The 19,159-nt window shown below is 37.6% G+C and overlaps 2 protein-coding genes and 1 pseudogene across 3 annotated transcripts; 2 read left to right on the forward strand and 1 right to left on the reverse strand.

The window, feature by feature from the left end:
• The window catches only part of LOC107573416 (uncharacterized), a 5,151-nt pseudogene extending 1,741 nt beyond the window's left edge, over nucleotides 1–3,410 (forward strand).
• An 86-nt stretch (nucleotides 3,411–3,496) lies between these two features.
• Nucleotides 3,497–7,888, reverse strand: LOC107573420 (DnaJ (Hsp40) homolog, subfamily C, member 9). 2 transcript variants are annotated; one of them, XM_016259858.1, is made up of 6 exons: nucleotides 7,716–7,888; nucleotides 6,748–6,923; nucleotides 5,077–5,217; nucleotides 4,739–4,993; nucleotides 4,567–4,650; nucleotides 3,497–3,933 (listed from the first exon to the last, which is right to left on the reverse strand). In XM_016259858.1, exons 2-6 carry the CDS (start codon nucleotides 6,919–6,921, stop codon nucleotides 3,829–3,831), a joined length of 759 nt encoding a protein of 252 aa, XP_016115344.1. In that variant the 5' UTR covers nucleotides 6,922–6,923; nucleotides 7,716–7,888; the 3' UTR covers nucleotides 3,497–3,828. The 2 variants fall into 2 exon arrangements, with proteins under 2 accessions (XP_016115344.1, XP_016115343.1); XM_016259857.1 differs by lacking the exon at nucleotides 7,716–7,888 and adding an exon at nucleotides 7,201–7,327.
• A 3,357-nt stretch (nucleotides 7,889–11,245) lies between these two features.
• Nucleotides 11,246–15,747, forward strand: LOC107573417 (post-GPI attachment to proteins factor 3-like; the record flags this gene model as incomplete). Its single annotated transcript, XM_016259854.1, has 5 exons — nucleotides 11,246–11,431; nucleotides 14,336–14,431; nucleotides 14,572–14,633; nucleotides 14,720–14,856; nucleotides 15,608–15,747. Coding segments are annotated over exons 1-5 (621 nt in total), but the record flags the coding sequence as incomplete, so codon positions are not given.
• Nucleotides 15,748–19,159: the final 3,412 nt, after the last annotated feature.

Here is a 19,159-nt window from a genome sequence, read left to right on the forward strand (position 1 = left end):
GTAATATTAAAATTAGTTTGATGATCTGAATCTTTTAAGTGACAAATATGCAAAAAAAAATTAAAAAAACAGGAAGGGGGCAAAAACCTTTTCACAGCACTGTATATATATTTGTTTGGTTTTGGTTAGTTGACTGAGAGGAAAAACTCACCGACCAATCAGATTCAGGCCTTTCCTTTCCGTAGCCAATCCCGCCTCTCCTCCACACTTGGTGGCGCTGAAGCACTAAATCCCGCACTAGTTCGTTAGAACGAGAAGAAGAATGGTAGTCAAGATGGACGCGGAGCTGTTGTTGTTTTTGGTTTCTGAGAACAAGGAGTTATTTGATAAAAACCACAGCGAGTACAAAAACACAAAGCGGAAAGAAGTTCTCTGGCAAGGAATAGCAGACAAAATGGGAGTCGGTGGTGAGTTTTATTGGTGTCGCTTGTTGTGTAGGGTTACCGTAAGCGCGCCTCACCACCACCATCATCAACGTGTGTGTATTTGTGTTAGTGGAAGAAGTCAAAGCTAAATGGAAAAATCTAAGAGACACATACACCAGGAAAAAGCGACTGGAGCAGGACGGGAATCGGAGTGGAAGGGCAGCTAAAAAAAAAGCAATGGAAATATATGCGAGTGATGGACTTTCTCGATTCCTCCACAGAACACAGAAGGTATTCGAGTGTGTTTAATTTAAGCCTGATGTATATCAAATTATGTATTTCACTGCCTTTTGAGATATTTCTATAAGTAATGTTCGAAATAGCATATTACCATACTACTAAACTTTTTATGAAATTTCTCAATGCAGTGCACACTTAAATCCAAAGGACTCGAGCTCCCATTTCTAGTGTGATATCTTGTTCTAGTTTATTATTTGATTGGGCAGGCAAGTATACCGACATTTTCGTATAAAATTGGACTCTGTTAATAAATAAATTACATTTTTATTTTTGGTGAAGACAACCGCTGCAGGGAGAATTAAACACAATATAGCGTACTAATATTTGAAATACTTAGCATTGCATAATGCATACTTCCACATTCTTGTTTTATAGCAATACTACTCTTACACTCCGTACTGCAAAGTATGCTAGTATACACAACTGTCACATTGCTTAACTGTAATAAAAGCATGAATTCCATGTTTTATAGTGTGCCCTATTAGATATTTTAAAAGGAGTAGTTCTCCCAAAAATGAAAATCTCAGGCCATGCAAGATGTAGATGAGTTGGTTCTTCATTGAAACAGATTTAGACAAATTTAGCATTACATAAATTGCTTATCAATGGATCCTCTGTAGTAAATGAGTGCTGTCAAAATGAGAGTCCAAACAGCTGATAAAAGCATCCGAATAATCCACAAATAATCGGCGCGACTCCAGTCAATAAGTTAAAGCCTCGTGAAGTATAAATCTGTGTATTTGTAGTAAATCCATTAAAGGGACAGTTCACCCAAAAATGAAAATTCTGTCATTAATTACTCACCCTCATGTCGTTCCAAACCCGTAAGACCTTCGTTCATCTTCGGAACACAAATTAAGATATTTTTGATGCATTCTGACAGCTCTCTGACCCTCCCATAGACAGCAAGGGTACTACCACGATCAACGTCCAGAAACGTAGCAAGGACATCTGTAAAATAATCCATGTGACATCAGTGGTTCAACTGTAATTTTACGAAGCTACTAGAATACTTTTTGTGTGCAAAGAAAACAAAAATAACCACTTTATTCGACAATTCACTTTTTTCGTTCAGATCAAAACGTAGACAACGTATCCGCGTGACGCAGCTGACACAGAACAGCATACGTTGTTTACGTTCAGTGGATACTCTCCAAAATGGCGCCAGGGTGACGCCGAGGAGACGAATTGAGTCGATATTTTTGTTTTCTTTGCGCACAAAAAGCATTCTCGTAGCTTCGTAAAATTACAGTGAAACAACTGATGTCACATGGATTATTTTACCGATGTCCTTGCTACGTTTCTGGACGTTGATCGTGGTAGTACCCTTGCTGTCTATGGGAGGGTCAGAGAGCTGTCAGAATGCATCAAAAATATCTTAATTTGTGTTCCGAAGATGAACGGAGGTCTTACGGGTTTGGAACGACATGAGGGTGAGTAATTAATGACAGAATTTTCATTTTTGAGTGAACTATCCCTTTAAGGCATTTTAATATTTAAACTCACTCCTGTTCAAAATATCAGTACATAACACTTCATCCAGCGAAAAAGTCAATTCCCTGTTGTCCTCTCACATCAAAATCCACTTGCATGTTTGTTAGAACTGTTCTGGACTGTTTTCACTTGTAAACCATGCTTGATCTGTGATTTCTCTTCTGATTCAGACAAGGTGACTGAGACAAGAAAGCAATGTTATGGATAGAGGACTCATTTTAGCAGGAAGCACTGGTTTCAAGTTTAAAAACAATGGATTTATTTCTTACAAACAAGCAGCTTTTTGCTTCACAAGTCATTAATTGATGGACTGGAGTCGTGTGGATTACTGTGATGTTTTTATCAGCTGTTTGGACTCTCATTCTGACGGCACCCATTCACTGCAGATGATCCAAGTGATGCAATGCTAATTTTTTCCAAATCTCTTCTGATGAAGAAACGTATCTACATCTTGTATGGCCTGAGAGTGAGTACATTTCCAACAGATTTTCATTTCTGGATGAACTATTCCTTTAACCCAAGACATTTTGTGTAGAACAACTCGATGATCTTGACCATGTATGAAAATTAAAATCAGTCATTAAAAACAAAGTGCTTACGTGAACAGATTTTCATCGAATAAACGTGAGTTTAATCACACCCACACCAGTTCCTTTACACCCTTTTGTGGTATACCAATAAATATGAAAAAAATGGTCTGATTAATCTTTTATTAAATTAATCAGGTAACATCATTTAGTCTTTTCGTAGCATAGTGGGAAACTACCATTTCATTTTATATACATTTTAGCAATAGTTTGTATTATTTCTCTGTACTGTAAGCATATAGAAGCTACTGGTTATTCACAATGGTGTTTATTGGTGTACAGTGTTATATTGGACAGTGTTCCCAACCAAATTGAGGATGATGAGCCAGACGAAGACAGCGGGCGCGAACCAGCCAGCACCAGTACAGGAACATCCATGAAAAGTCCAGTAAAGAGAAGGCGATCAGAGACACTAGAGCTGTTGGAGAGGTTTCTGGCATCTAAAGATGTAAGAGACAGAGAGAAAGACGAACAGCAAGATGAAGTGGATTTATTTCTTCGGAGTTTAGCACCTGCATTAAGACGCTTACCTGCTTCAAAGCAGTCCTTGGTGAAGCTTCAGATCCAAAAAATACTTCACGACGCAGAGTTCGGACAGCCCAGCTTTCCCCAGATATCCTCAGTGTCGCCAAGTAATCAGTTGTTAGTTGTAAAACCCAGTTGAAATGCTTTTTTATTGAAAATAAATGTGACTTTAAAAGAAGTGACTGTGCTGAGTGTTGAGTATAAACCACAACTTGCATATTGATCGAAACCAGTTTATTAATTCAGAAGATCATGAATGATAATACATGAAACAGTAAGGAAACAGGAGAACATATATACAAAACACTTCAAATCTTCTATTTGCATTTGATCCACAAGCTGGTCTAAACAAGAGCACATGAAGCAGATTCACACTAAACCACTGTAATAAATGCACAAGAGTGTGTGTCACCTGTTATTAGTCATGATATGCATCCTTAAACAGGTGTTTTATGCCTAAGAAAGGTCAGTATCCATTATAAAGCATTCGTTTGATTACTATTTACAAGATGAATTCTATAACATTTTGAAGGAATAGCCCAGTCTGGTGAATCGGTCTACTTTTTCTTGTCCTTCTTTCCTGCTGCTGGTTTCTTGCAATATTTCGCCTCCAGATCTGAGATAAGGGAGTTGAATCCTTTTTCTTTGGACTTTTGTCTTTGCTAAATAATAAACAAGAGGCATAAAAAGAAAAGTAATGCTTTTTTTTTAGCGGTTGTGACTTGAATGCATCTGATAAAAGCAGAAATAATAACCCAAATAAAATGTATTATGCAACAACATTTATGGTAAGCATTTTCCACATCTGAATGAGATGAGTCTGGCCCACTGATCTATATATAATGACTCTATTATAGATCAGTGGTCTGGCCCCTTTTATTTAAGAAAATACATAACTTTTAGTTATTAAAACACATTAGTTGCCTTTATAGTATGCAACTTATGGTTATATACTGATTTCTAATGACTAGAGGTTAATGTAGGTCACCTGTCATTTCATGTACTGTGAATCTGTAATAACTCAGAAAACTAATCCCATCCAAACAGTTTTTGGTTTTTCAAGGTCAGATTTTAATACTTATATTAACTAAAGATGCATTAAATTGATCAAAAGTGCCAGTAAAGCCATTTATAAAGTTACAAAATATTTCTATTTCAAATAAATGCCTGGAGTAATGGCTGCTGAAAATGTAGCTTTGCCATCACAGGAATAAATTACATTTGAAAATATTTTCAAATGCAACACACATTTGGCAGATTAATACAAGCTTTGTTACATCTTAACGTTTTTTTACCTTTATCATAGCTACCAGGCTGTCCTCACTGTCCAAGCCCATCTCCTTCTGCATTTCCTCTGCCTCCTTACTCTCTTTTTCCGCCTAGAAAGTCAGGGCAATTCATCAAAAAGGCTTGAACCCTATTTAAACGTGTTATATCATAGCAAAACTGTGGAAAATGAATCGGCACCTTTCTTTTACGGTTCTTCTTCTTCTTGGCACTCTCATGAGTGAAGGCTTTGTAGGCCGGCACCTCTTCAGCATCGATGGCTTTCTGAAGTATGTCTTTGACACGTGGCTCATCTTCATAAGTACAGCACAGCGCAGACTCCATGATCAGATCCATGTCACCTTCAAGTTGTAGGTACAGTCTCTTCAAGTCTTCTACCTCTTCATCAGAGCCTTTATACTGCTTCTCAAAGTCCAAGATGTCTTGCAATGTGATCTAAAGCGGAGATGTTGTTAATTTTAGCTACTACCTTTGGAAAAACCAACATTTAACAAAAAAAGACATGGTACAAAAAATACCTTGGGAAACAATCTTCTCCAGTGCTCCTCCCAATTGCGGTCTTGATCAAGGGTGTCTGACTCTTCGTCCACTATTCCCTGTTCATCATAGACTGCCCTCTGGTCCTTGTCAGCCAACACTGCATAAGACTTTCCCAGCACCTGAGGACATATTGAAAGTTTTATGTTTAAGAATGCATTTATGTATTAGATTTTTTTTATTTAATGATTAAATCATTTTTAACCCTCTGGTAATCCTAGGTCACTTCTGCTGTGTGCACTTTCGCACTGGCTGTGTGAACACACAAAAGTGGCTTTTAAAAAGTCACTTTTACTCCCTGTGGTCTGCTATTGGAAATTAATGGGAAATATAAAAACACAGAACTTCTCTAGTGGTTACACCAGGGGTGTCAATCTCAGTTCCTGGAGGGCCACAGCCCTGCACAGTTTAGTTGCAACCCTAATTAAACACACCTGATCCAGCTAATCATTAAGGCTTATTTGAAAACTACATGGTATGTGTGTTGGAGCAGGGTTGGAACTAAACTATGCAGGTCTGCGGCCCTCCAGGAACTGAGTTTTGACACTCCTGGGTTACACCATCGAATTATGAATGTATTTTTTCCTGCCACCAGATGGCTCTAATTTGCCTCTTTGCAATGAGAAAAAAAAATCTAAAATGTTTCATTTTTAACCTTAAAAACTGTTCATTAAAAAAAAAAGATTACATGGAAATAAATAGTAAACAATTATTGCATAAATATGTAGTTGTATTAAACCCCCTCAATAAACTAAATTTTACTTTTAAAATATTATTTAGCTAAAATATAGAATATTTCTCAATAGCAACCTGTGTTTGTGTTGCTTCAAGAGAGCAACCATACATTTTTTTTTTTTGGTGATCATTTAATCTAATGACTTACTAGTTATTTTTAGTAAATTACTAATTATTTTACATGCCCCGTGGTGCTTGTTGTTTAATCTTAGTATTAGTAAAGAGATAAGTTCATCCGAGTAAGATATAAGAGAATTTCTCCATTTCTACTTGAATTTGAAATGACAATGTGGTGAAGCAATCATTTTCCATTGCTATTGCTTTGGTATAGTAACATTTGCTGGATTTGTACTGGCCAGATGAAGTCCAGTCTGGACAAACATATGCAGCTCGGATTAATCAATAAACCCTGCAGTTATTATAATCATTGCTCAGTCTTCTGCTGTCAGTTCTTCTTTGGCTTCCTTTATCAACCTCTCAGGCTGATAGAAGGTACAATTGTGGGTACCAGACATAATACTGTTTCTGATTGAATCCGGGTATCAGTCAAGACTTGATACCTAAAACCAAAATGCATTCTGGTCTTAGGACAACCTTGATGAACATTTGATCCACTTCAAATGTTGACTACTGTAGCTTTGGATACCAGACAAAATGGGATCTGGTAAAGAGACTGGCTCCAATATTCCTGGTATGCAGATCCAACCTAACAAGGTGTTCAGTCACTTTTTTTACTGCTTAGTACAAATGTAACCCGTAAGTTATATGTACTAGGGAGGTTAAAACTAACTGATTTTGTGGATCACGATTAAAGGGCTTCCTACAACTTGAACTTAGACCTTTCAGCATTAGACAACACCGGACCATTCAAGAAGGTTCTGAAAGATGCAGTGCTGCATTAGAAATACAGTGGTCACCTGGAACTTGGTGGTGGCTAGCTCATCACCAGGAGCTCTATCTGGATGAACCTGCAGAGAGACTTTATAATATCCGCGTCTGATCTCGGAGTCAGATGCTTCTTTACAAACACCCAGAACTTCATACAGGTTAGAGGTCTTGAAGAGCTCCTCACACTGCTCCAGTAAACCCATGACTGCGTGAGGGAGAGAAAAAAAACACCAAACCATCGATTCATATATTAATTAAAACAACATGTAAAACAATGTTCGTCAAAACTGTTTTTATATGAACGCTAAACATTAAAAATGGACTGCATTTGTTTCTGGCTTTCATAAAAAAAACTAACTTTAAGATAAAGCTTACATGTTTCGAATACAGACATAAACAAACACTCGTACGTCTAACGTACTTTGCGAAAATAATACGGTTAGTTCGTTAACGATGTCATTACGGTTCATTTACGATCTTACCAGAGAGATAAAATTATCAATGACAGTGACCAGAAATTGTTCAAATATGCTTAGACAGAAAATAACAACCAGACGCTTTCAGCACACAACAGCATAGGCTTCCCTTATCAGGTCGCGCCAAAATTTTGGCGCTTTGTGTAAACGTCACAAAACGTCACGACGTAGCTGTTAGTAAAATGTAATATTTATAAATATACATTTTTAACAAAAAGTCCGTTTTTTTTCTGTTGTTCTCGAACTAATTTGAATTTACATTTCGATTATAATTATAAAATACACTGTACAACAATAAACAACGATGCACTTTTATTATGCATTCTAGGACCCGGATTGTAATTGTCGCACGCTGTTGTACTTCCGTTTATTACAGCCCGCTTTTTCCAAAAGTATTCCTAAGTATAAGTTTATTAGTTTAAAGTATGTTTACCGTCGTCTGCTCACTTTAATGAGTGGTGTGTGATGTTTTAGTTGCAGGCGGAATGTCACGCCGCGTTCGCTGAAATTGGCAAACTTACGGAAGAGGAGACACTTTCAATTCTGAGTAGTGATATTGCTAGAGTTCACTGTGAAAACGACGAGGTCGAGTCAAAAATGAAGATGGAAAAGGAGGAGAAAATGGTGGGATTATGAGATGATGATGTTGTTTAGAGATCTGCTGGCCTGTAACCTTAACGCGTTCACAGCCCTATAAACGCGAGTGTGCATATATAAATAAACATCAGTGCGCAGGTGTCAACGCAGCCGCTGCCAACACAAGTTCTTCCACAGTGACGGAATCAATCATTTCTTTTTGAACCTTGCCTTATACACAGAGGCATTGTCATGTTAGAATAGAAAAGGGTTCTGTCCAAACTTGCTGTAAAATTATAAGAACACAATTCCCTAAAGTAGTCAAACCTGTTCATTAGAAGGGGGTGCCAATACTTTTGGCAATGTAGCGTATCAAATATAATTTGTGCTTAGCTGATACTGAGTTGTTTTTTTTAAGCCAACAGCGATAATTAAATTTAATAATAGCAAATACGAATAACGTTGGGATTAAAGGTATACTTGTTTTCCACAACATTTACTTGAAATCCACTGACAATGCTGTGAAAGTTTATGAAACTGACAAAAGGTGAAATGAAATGCCAATAATCTTGGCAAGCCACAAACCGCACACACTGTGCCTGATTGATCAACTGGTATATTGGTCCATTACAAGCCATTTGTGATTATTTGTTGTTTCAGAAGCTGTCTGCATCCTTCATGGAGGTACTGGGCAACGAGGCTCTTGGGGAAAATAATCAAACTTGTTGATGAAACCAAATTTTGTTGGATCTGGAGTGCAAAACATTTTCAGGCATGAGAGCAAAGCGGCCCGGCAGCATCTTGAATATTCTGTCTGTTGGAGGCAGGGCTGTGTCTAGCCAATTTGACGCCCTAGGCAAAATCCCTGTTCTATGTAACAATCCCTAGTGGCTAAGACATTGCACATAATTTACACAAATTAATTTTATTACACACCGGCGAAAAACCGTTCGGCTGCAGCATTTGCGGAAAAAGATTCAACATTGCTAAAAATCTTGCCAGGCACCAGCTCACGCACACAGGCGAAAAGGAGTTTCGATGTTCAGTCTGCCAGAAAAGTTTCACAGGGGCCATAACGCTAAAGACGCAACAACTAAAGACGCCACAGCCATATCGCCCTGCAGCCCAAGATTGGTCACCCACTGAAGCTAAGCAGGGTTGAGCCTGGTCAGTACTTGGATGGGAGACCTCCTGGGAAAACTAGGTTGCTGTTGGAAGAGGTGTAAGTGAGGCCAGCAGGGGGTGCTCACCCTGTGGTCTGTGTGGGTCCTAACGCCCCAGTATAGTGATGGGGACACTATACTGTCAAAAAAGCACCGTCTTTCGGATGAAACGTTAAACCAAGGTCCTGACTCTCTGTGGTCATTAAAAATCCCATGGCACTTCTCGTAAAGAGTAGGGGTGTAACCCCGGTGTCCTGGCCAAATTCCCTCCACTGGCCCTTGTCTATTATGGCCTTCTAATAATCCCCATCCACTTGATTGGCTCTATGACTCTCTCTCCTCTCCACCTGTAGCTGGTGTGTGGTGAGTGCACTGGCGCCGTTGTCCTGTGGCTGCCATCGCATCATCCAAGTAAATGCTGCACACTGGTGGTGGTTGAGGAGTGACCCTCCCACGTAATTGTAAAGCGCTTTGGGTGTACAACAATACACAATAAAGCGCTATGTAAATGCCACATTCATTCAGTCATTCAACTTATCCACACCGGTCAGAAAGGCGTTAGGACCCACACAGACCACAGGGTGAGCACCCCCTGCTGGCCTCACTTACACCTCTTCCAACAGCAACCTAGTTTTCCCAGGAGGTCTCCCATCCAAGTACTGACCAGGCTCAACCCTGCTTAGCTGCTTAGTCAATCTTAAAAACCACGAGCGCATCGGGTGAAAAACCTTTCAGCTGCAAGGAGTGTGGGAAGAGCTTTAGTCAGCAGAGTAGCCTCATTTCACACAGCCGCACTCACACTGGAGAAAAACCCTTCGGCTGCAATAACTGCGATAAGATACCGTCTAAAGCTGCACCAGAGGGTCCATACTGGTGAGAGGCCGTACAATTGTGAGGATTGTGGCAAGTGCTTCAGTCAAGGTAGTCACCTGCGTACTCACAAACGCCACGTTCATGGAGGAGGGAAGCAGTACATCTGCGATAAATGCGGAAAGAGATACGCAGATCCTCGGAATCTTAAATTGCACAAATGATATTATGCATAAATGTGGTGTTGTTCACATTCTGTATCAGTATCTGTAGAGATACTTTGAGCCCATTTTTTCTATGATAGATAAATTATTGGAGAATATTATCTGAAAATGAATGCAATAATGTTGAACTTATAATACTCACCTTCAGGACATCTAAGATGTAGATGTTTTTTTCTTCATCAGAACAGATGAAGAGAAATTACATCACACCTCTGCAGTGAATGGGTGCCGTCAGAATCACAACAACCTGCAAGTAATCCACACAAATCTAGTCCATCAGTTAAACAGCTTGTGAAATAACAAACTCATTTACATCTTGGATTGACTGAGGGTACATTTATTTTTGAAGATTTTCATTTTTGGGTGAACTTTTGAGTTGTGAAATGTACGTGTAATGGGGATTTCAAGTGGCCCCAACCCAAATGATGAATCTCAATTGCTGCGATAGTGATATTTTTCTTTACAAGCTTGTAACACTCCAAAGAGAAAGGAAAAATTTAAATCGCATCATATGACCCCTTTAAAATGTAACATCTAATGTTAAAATGTATGTTTTTATGTATGTAACCTTCTCCCTTTAAATACTTTGGCCAGTTCCAGAATAAGTTATGCAATTTTATATTATTGATTTGAAAGAATTAAAAGAGCAGTTTCATGTCTTATCCTTGTTTGGTTGATATGGGATTTAGAAAGTAATTGAGTAATGCAATACTTTGAGAAAGTAATTAGTTCAGTAATCTAATTACAATGTTGAAGATGTAATAAGCTGCACTGTAACTTACCCAGCACTGCCAAACAATAGGTAGCTGAAGATCATCATAGTAAGTTTAATGTAAAAAAGAGTATGTTTTTTCAGCAGAGGTACACAAACGCACATACTATATTTTCGATGTCATGTTTTGCATTTATAAAAAAGAAAAAAAAGGACTGTACCTTTTAAAATAACGTAATAATTAGCAACTGGCTTATTCATTCATTGATTTGTCAGAATAATTGTGTGTGTGTGTTTGTGTGTAGAGAGAACGCGAGATACATACGCATGCGCGCTACATTTACACTTCCGGGTTTGTCTTTAAGTGAAATGTAACATTTCGCTTGTGATGTATCTATGAAACTTGTTGCCCGGGCAGAGAATAAAAAGGTGCTTAGCTGTAATTAAAGCGACACGTTGTTTAAAGGCCAAAGAAAAGAGAAAAGTCTCTGCGAATGAGACTCGCTAGACTCGCTCTAATGGACTGATGTTGCAGTGTTGTGGCTTATGACCGGACGAACAGCAGCATGATGCGCCTGATGTTTCTAGCAGCCGCGGTGTTTCTCCTGTCCGCTCCTGCAAGCGCCTCTCAGGGGGACAAAGAGCCCGTCTATCGCGACTGCGTCAAACAATGCGTCCGGACCAACTGCACAGGGGCCCTACTGCGCGGATTCCAGTCCTCTCAGCCTCCATACATGGCACTCACTGGTACTGTACTAACCTATTTGTGTTAGTAACACTACTAACTTAGTAGAGTATTATGCAAATTGATTTTATTTCACAGCTGGCGGTAGAGAATATGTCATAATGTTATTATAAATTAAATTATTAGGAGAGCTAAACTATTTAATGACAAATTTTGATGTGCATAGGCTATTACACTCTTAAAAATGCTGGGTTAAATACAACCCAGTGCTGGGTAAAATAAGGACAAACCCAGCAATTGGGTTGTTTTGACCCAGTGGTTGGGTTACTACCCAGAAAGTTGGGTTAAACATTTAACCCAACCGCTGGGTCAAAACAGCCCAATTGCTGGGTTTGCCCCTATTTTACCCAGCACTGGGTTGTATTTAACCCAGCATTTTTTAGAGTGTATATTAATGAATATTTATACAAATTACGACAAAAATTGCACAGACCTGCGCACAAACTTTTTTGCTTATACATTGACATACATTGTAAAATAAAATAAAAAAATTGTTAACAAAATAATGTCGTCATAACAGTATTGTTTCTTGAAGTTATTATTCCTTAACTTTTATCATTATGATGGTATTGCCATTACTTTTTTGACATGTACTATAGTAATTCATTCCATGGTTTTGTTTGAAGCAGGCTGGAGTGCCATGCAAGTACCATGGTATATGAATACAGCAATCGCTTGATATGTCATGGTGTATATTCCATTTTATTACATCACCATGGTGCCATGGTACCATAACAGTACTTTTTGCATAATAATTAAAGCAACACTAAACAAAACCCAAGCCCTGCTGAAAAAAGTTCTGAAACAAAAAAATACAAAACAAACTTCTTATCTGACTTGGCTTGTCTGGTTGGATGGTTTTAGAGGGGGTTTGGGCACTTTTCAGATTTGGAGACCAGCTGGCCAACCCGCTAAACCAGCTGAACACCAGAGACGGGTTAAACTAGCTAGGACCAGCCAACCACTATAGGCTGGTGCTGTTTTCCCCCCCTCAGGAGAGCACAGAAAAAGCAGCCTATGGCTGGTTACCTGCTTGAAAGGAAACATACAGTATTTATACAACATTCCAGTCAACATGTGGACACACCTACTCATTCTCAGTAGTAGTAGTAGTATTTGCAGACATTTTAGAATAATAGTAATGTCATTAAATTAGCAAATTATAAATCCGACCTTCCGTCCTTTCTGAAAGTACTGTGTGCAGGTAAATCCATGATTTTGTAACCGTTCCAATCTCCTGTTCGCTCTAACAGCAGATGGTATTTTATGTTGCTGAGCAGTGTTCTCTTATGTCAGAGATTATCATTTGAATGTAGTGATTTTAGACCAAGAACCGATTGCTGGATGTTAGGGAGACAGAGCAGAGACCCCCAATACATGTTGCTTAAAATTGGGCTGTATTTAAAGCCTAGCCTGTAATATCATGTGCAGTGTCATATTGGTGTACATACTTTGTTATAAGGATTGCATTGCAAAACCATTAAAATAATCATTTGTACACTGTCATATACTTGTGCTCGACAATAAAACATTTAGCTGAACATTGTTAGTAGGGCTGTGCAATATATCGAAATATCGCAAATGTACATATCGCAATATACATATCGCTACAGCTTGCAATATTTGGGCCCATGAACAAAAGACAAAGAGAAAATCACCTAAATGACTTTTGTAGCTTAAATAAGAATCAGTGCATATTGAATTCAAAGAGTAAATACTACGCAGTGTTTTATTTGTCCTTTTTATTATTCAGTTCCTAAACTCATGTTAAAATGATTACACTAATGTTCAAATGACATTTTTATTTAATGCTTGAGTAAAACACTACCGTTCACTTTCAGAAGCTGTTGTAGGGGTGCTTTCTTATTAGAATCAGAATCAGAATGAGCTTTATTCACCACTTAAGTGTGCGCAAACACAAGGAATTTGTTATGGTTTTACAGGTTTTACATACAAATAACCATATATATATATATATATATATATATATATATAAGATTTGTAACAGGTTTGCTTGCAGAGTTGTAGCAAATAGCACAAGTGGCCTTAACATTAACTGGCTGTATTACATGTAACGAGCAGAATAGCTCAATTAAGATCATTAAACTCCAAAAAAAAAAAATTGTGTTTTGAGGTAATTGAGTGCTTTTTGCAGTGCAGAGGGAGCATTTGTGCATGGGATTGATTAAGAGAAAAGCTCTGACTAGGGAACTTCAAGCCTAAAAGTTAATAGAGGCTTATTACCAATGCAAGATAACAGAAATGTCAAATGAAGAACAAAACTAAACTACACAGCAGGCCAATATCGCAGACAATTATGCTTAATTAACTGAGAGAAGTATAAATCATGTTTAAGTATGATTAATCGTGCATCCCTAATAAGACAATATACATATACATATATATGGCATAAATAAAATAGTTAGGATTTTTTGCTATTTCTAGGTCACTATGTCACTAGATCTCTGTATATAAAAAAGTCTGAAAATGTATTAATTTAAATTTTAAAAGACTTATTTTATTACATTAATTTCTACATTTATATATGGCATAAATAAGAAAATAGTTATTAGGATATTTCACTATTTCTAGGCCACTAATCAAATTAGTGAAATCGATAATGTTGTACAGATGGTCACATACTCTTCGGAACATTCTGAAACCATGCTGAATCACATGATCATCAGTTTTGTTCATAGCATCTCCAGTGCTGTCATTGAAGCAAAAAGTTACAAACTACATACTAAGACTTTCAGCCGGCAGCCATATCACCCCGCAGCCCAAGACTGGTCGCCCACTGGAACTAAGCAGGGTTGAGCCTGGTCAGTACCTGGATGGGAGACCTCCTGGGAAAACTTCGCTTTGAGTGCTTGGAAAAGTGCTATATAAATGTAATTCAGTGTATATGTAGTTTGTGCTCAACCACATTTGCATCTCTCTGCAGGTTTCCCTGAATGCATGGTTCTGGTCTACAGTGTTTCACACGAGAGACACCTATTTAACAGAGGTAACCTTTCAAGAGATGATTCAGAGACAAATTCTAAACATTTTCTTGTGTAGTTCTTGGATTAAGAGGAATGATTGTCATGGCAAAAAAAAAAGTCAAATCAAAATTGCTGATAGAGATTTTCTATTTTTGTTTTATAGAAGATGGACTACTTCTGTGCATCAGCTGTCATTCTTTACTCGATCTACTTGTGCTGTGTCAGGTATGTGAACAGGAAATCCTCATAAATTGACCATATATAGTGCTTGTTAAACTTTTTGTTTATGGCGATTAGTATTTGTGTTTCAGGACGTTGGGCTTGCGTAGGCCTGCAATTTCCAGTATGGTGGGAGTTCTGCTCATTCTGGCCTTCACATCTCATGTGTCTTTTCTGACCTTTGTCAGTTTTGACTATGGGTACAACATGGCTGCCAATGCCACCATAGGTAAGTGTTGTGAATACAGCAGTGTGTTTACATACAGTACCTCTGATAAGCTGATAATGTGTAAGTTCATATCAAAATGCCCTAAATGTTGTTGTTGGGTTTTTTTATTACTTGGAAAATGGATTGTATTTACTTAATATTTTTTAATACTTGTATTTGATCATAATCAGTGTTTCTGGGTTTCTTATTGTGTAAATGATTAATCAGGATACGTTATTCCAAATAAAAACGGGATTGGTATTTCACAGTCTACTGCAAAATATTGAGGTCTGACTCTGGAGTTGAATTTCCTGATTTTCGCAATCCAGTCAAATCATCATGAATAAAATCAAGTCATGAGCTATATTTTTAATATCCTGTTTCATTCAGAAAAATATCACGTTACTGGACTAACATGAGTTTTGAATGCCGTTTCATATTGTCTTTAATTAAAGCATGATCAGTTTATTGATTACTGTAGATCTTTGCATGTGAACGCCTGCATCAGTTGTTTTGTCAGCTCTGTAGTATTTCTGACAATATTAGTCGTTTCAAAAAAAAAAAAAGTTTTATTATTTTTTTTTTATATTGTAATTAACTCCTGTTTGCAAAGCTGAATTTTCGTCAATGAAATCAGTGGAAAACCAGCTTCACATTATGTAACACTTAAACTAAAGGTTTAAAATAAAAACTGATACAATAATAGGCTACGTTAGGTATTATTTTCTCACCCATCTGTTATTCCCTCTGGTCTTGGTCTTCTCTGTTACAGGCATAATAAACCTGTTGTGGTGGTTGTGCTGGTGTTGGCTGAACCGCAGGATTTTGCCGTACTGGTGGAAGTGTGGGATGGTGGTGCTCTTACTGCATGGCCTTGCCCTGCTGGAGCTGCTGGATTTCCCTCCTCTCTTCTGGGTTGTCAGTTTTGACTATGGGTACAACATGGCTGCCAATGCCACCATAGGTAAGTGTTGTGAATACAGCAGTGTGTTTACATACAGTACCTCTGATAAGCTGATAATGTGTAAGTTCATATCAAAATGCCCTAAATGTTGTTGTTGGGTTTTTATTACTTGGAAAATGGATTGTATTTACTTAATATTTTTTAATACTTGTATTTTATCATAATCAGTGTTTCTGGGTTTCTTATTGTGTAAATGATTAATCAGTTATTCCAAATAAAAACGGGATTGGTATTTCACAGTCTACTGCAAAATATTGAGGTCTGACTCTGGAGTTGAATTTCCTGATTTTCGCAATCCAGTCAAATCATCATGAATAAAATCAAGTCATGAGCTATATTTTTAATATCCTGTTTCATTCAGAAAAATATCACGTTACTGGACTAACATGAGTTTTGAATGCCGTTTCATATTGACTTTAATTAAAGCATGATCAGTTTATTGATTACTGTAGATCTTTGCATGTGAACGCCTGCATCAGTTGTTTTGTCAGCTCTGTAGTATTTCTGACAATATTAGTCGTTTAAAAAAAAAAAAAAGTTTTATTATTTTTTTTTATTATTGTAATTAACTCCTGTTTGCAAAGCTGAATTTTCGTCAATGAAATCAGTGGAAAACCAGCTTCACATTATGTAACACTTAAACTAAAGGTTTAAAATCAAAACTGATACAATAATAGGCTACGTTAGGTATTATTTTCTCACCCATCTGTTATTCCCTCTGGTCTTGGTCTTCTCTGTTACAGGCATAATAAACCTGTTGTGGTGGTTGTGCTGGTGTTGGCTGAACCGCAGGATTTTGCCGTACTGGTGAGAACATACAAAATAATTTTTTACAGTGTATGTTTTCCTTGTTTTTTTCTTCCTTCTTGTAGTTTTCTCATAGATGACAGCCTTCACCTCCTTAACACAGAGAAGCCTGGAGTGAAACTGGACTAGGACGAAACCGTCTCAGAACCCCAACCCCTCCTCTGATATCCTTCCCATCAGGGCAAGTGCGAGCCGGACTGAGCCAGGCCTCAACCGCAGTGGCTTCCGGCACGTGTCCTGGGGCTGAAGTTTTGAATTTCATTGTTTTCTTTGTGTTTACACTTTCTTTTTACCATAACTTTATTTATTTTTGCATTTTACAGAAAGGGTTGTCGTTTGGGCTGGTTTTAAAGATGTGCCACTGATGTTTGCATTCACTTGAGTTTTGCCTTCAATTAAGAAGTAAATCAGCCTTTATCATCACAGCACTCTTTTAAAAAGGTGCACTGAATAATAACCATCTTTGCAGATGAATATCTTCACATAAGGTGTTCATATCTCCCACTCATATCCGTCTACATTTGTGGTGCTTGATTTAATGGCCCTGAAGTGAATATATCTCAGAGATAGAAATAGATTGAGCTTTATTTTTAAACATCCGTTCACTATAAGCGTGCTGAACATCAGGAGGGGTTATGAGTGAGTGTGTGCTCTGTTTCTGAGACGTGTGGCGGTTACCTCACTAGGGTGCAACACCAGTGGCTATCGGCAGAGGTGTTGATTAGCTTCCATATTGCGGGAAGTCACTGTTCTGTGAAATGAAAATTATGTTGAAAATTAACATAAGGAAAAGTTTAGTAGAACGTTCATATAATAAAAATAAAAGGTGACCATTGACCGACAAGCTTCAAAAATGACAAAAAGCACCTGAAAGAGGTTTATTCTTCCTCCTCCTCTTTCTGCCTACATCTCAGACTCTGAGCCTGGGGTACAAACACGCTCACTATCAATGTGAGAAAAAAAAGGAACTTTTGGCAATGCATGCCATTCTCTGGAATTTTCCCCAAGTCTATTGACTTTTGAGAAAAACAGCCACTGCAAGTAGAAATGTATTATTATTATTATTATTATTATTTATTAAATAATCATTTAGAGTTCACACAAAATTTTTATTTTGTTGATTTACTCACCTTCAGGCCTTCAATGGAAAAGATCTGGAGAAATTTAGCATTATATCACTTGCTCACCAATGGATCCTCTACAGTGAATGGGTGCCGTCAGAATGAGAATTCAAACAGCTGATAAACGTTGGCACCAATAGCCTCGTGGTTAGCGTGCCGGCATACAGTGCATCTGTGCTCACGGCTACCCATGATTCCCGTCTCGAGGGCCTTGTCCCACTCCCCTCTCTTCACCCAATTCTTTCCTGTCTGCTCTCTACTATCCTAACAAATAATGGCATGAAAAGGCCCAAAATTTAACTTTAAAAAAAGAGCTGAACCATCACAAAATGGACTGCAGGAGCAGGCACATCATAGATGAAATCGTGGCATTTTTACACAACACTGTATTTCTGTTTAAGTGATTCAATTCTTTGTTTTTGTCCTTCTGTTGGGAGTGTTAAAAAAGCTTACATTTGTACTTCTGTTGGAGTGCTTTAATAACTCTTTAAATGTATGCTTCTGTAGAAGAATTTTAATTCAATAAGCGTTAGGTGGTTATGAGTTCACAGTCAATTGCACAATCCACTAGTGTCTATTTTAATGAAGTTATTCTTTTAAATTCTGAAGATTTTCTATTGCAAATGATTATTTGAACACTGTTCTGTCCTGCTGTAGGAAATAGTATTTTGTAAGCACAGTAAAACATATGTGTCCCAATTTACCTAAAAAGGCCTGAAGAAAAAAAAGGGTGCTTAACATTTTTGAATCTCTGTATGTTTAAAGCAACAACCAATATCCTTTCAAAAATAAATAAATAAATAAAAATAGAACGAGATAAATAGCATAAATTACAGCATAAATAGTGTTAGTAGAATAGATTTATTTGTATTAAATACAGTTTACCAAAAGTGTCCCAATTTTGCTGACTTCACCTGAACATTCATTTAAACAATTATAGTTTTTTCCTTCTATATTTCTACTTCTGTAGATACTGCAGTATTTAATTTTCTGTTTTTTATATTAGTAGCTATTATAGGCCTATTCCATTTCTACTGTGTTATTCCTGTATGTTTGCACTATGTCCGTGCTTTCTTCTGCACGAAGCTCCTGTCGTCAAGTCAAATTCCTTGTGTGTGGAAGCATACTCGGTAAAAATCTCTTTCTGATTTTGATTTTGATTCTGATTCAGTGAGGACCGGTGTTGGGGGTAACGCGTTACAAGTAACGCGAGTTACGTAATCAGATTACTTTTTTTCAAGTAACTAGTAAAGTAACGCATTACTTCTTAATTTACAAGAGAATATCTGAGTTACTTTTTCAAATAAGTAACGCAAGTTACTTTTTTTCCCAATTTATTGATTGACAGCTCTCCTGTCCCCATGCTGAGAGAAATCAGAAGATGTCTCTGTAGTTCTAAAATTAATATGAATATGCATTAATTCATCTCACT

Source organism: Sinocyclocheilus grahami, unplaced genomic scaffold (genome assembly GCF_001515645.1).
Source record: "Sinocyclocheilus grahami isolate Dianchi unplaced genomic scaffold, SAMN03320097.WGS_v1.1 scaffold1937.1, whole genome shotgun sequence".
Classification (NCBI taxonomy): domain Eukaryota; kingdom Metazoa; phylum Chordata; class Actinopteri; order Cypriniformes; family Cyprinidae; genus Sinocyclocheilus; species Sinocyclocheilus grahami.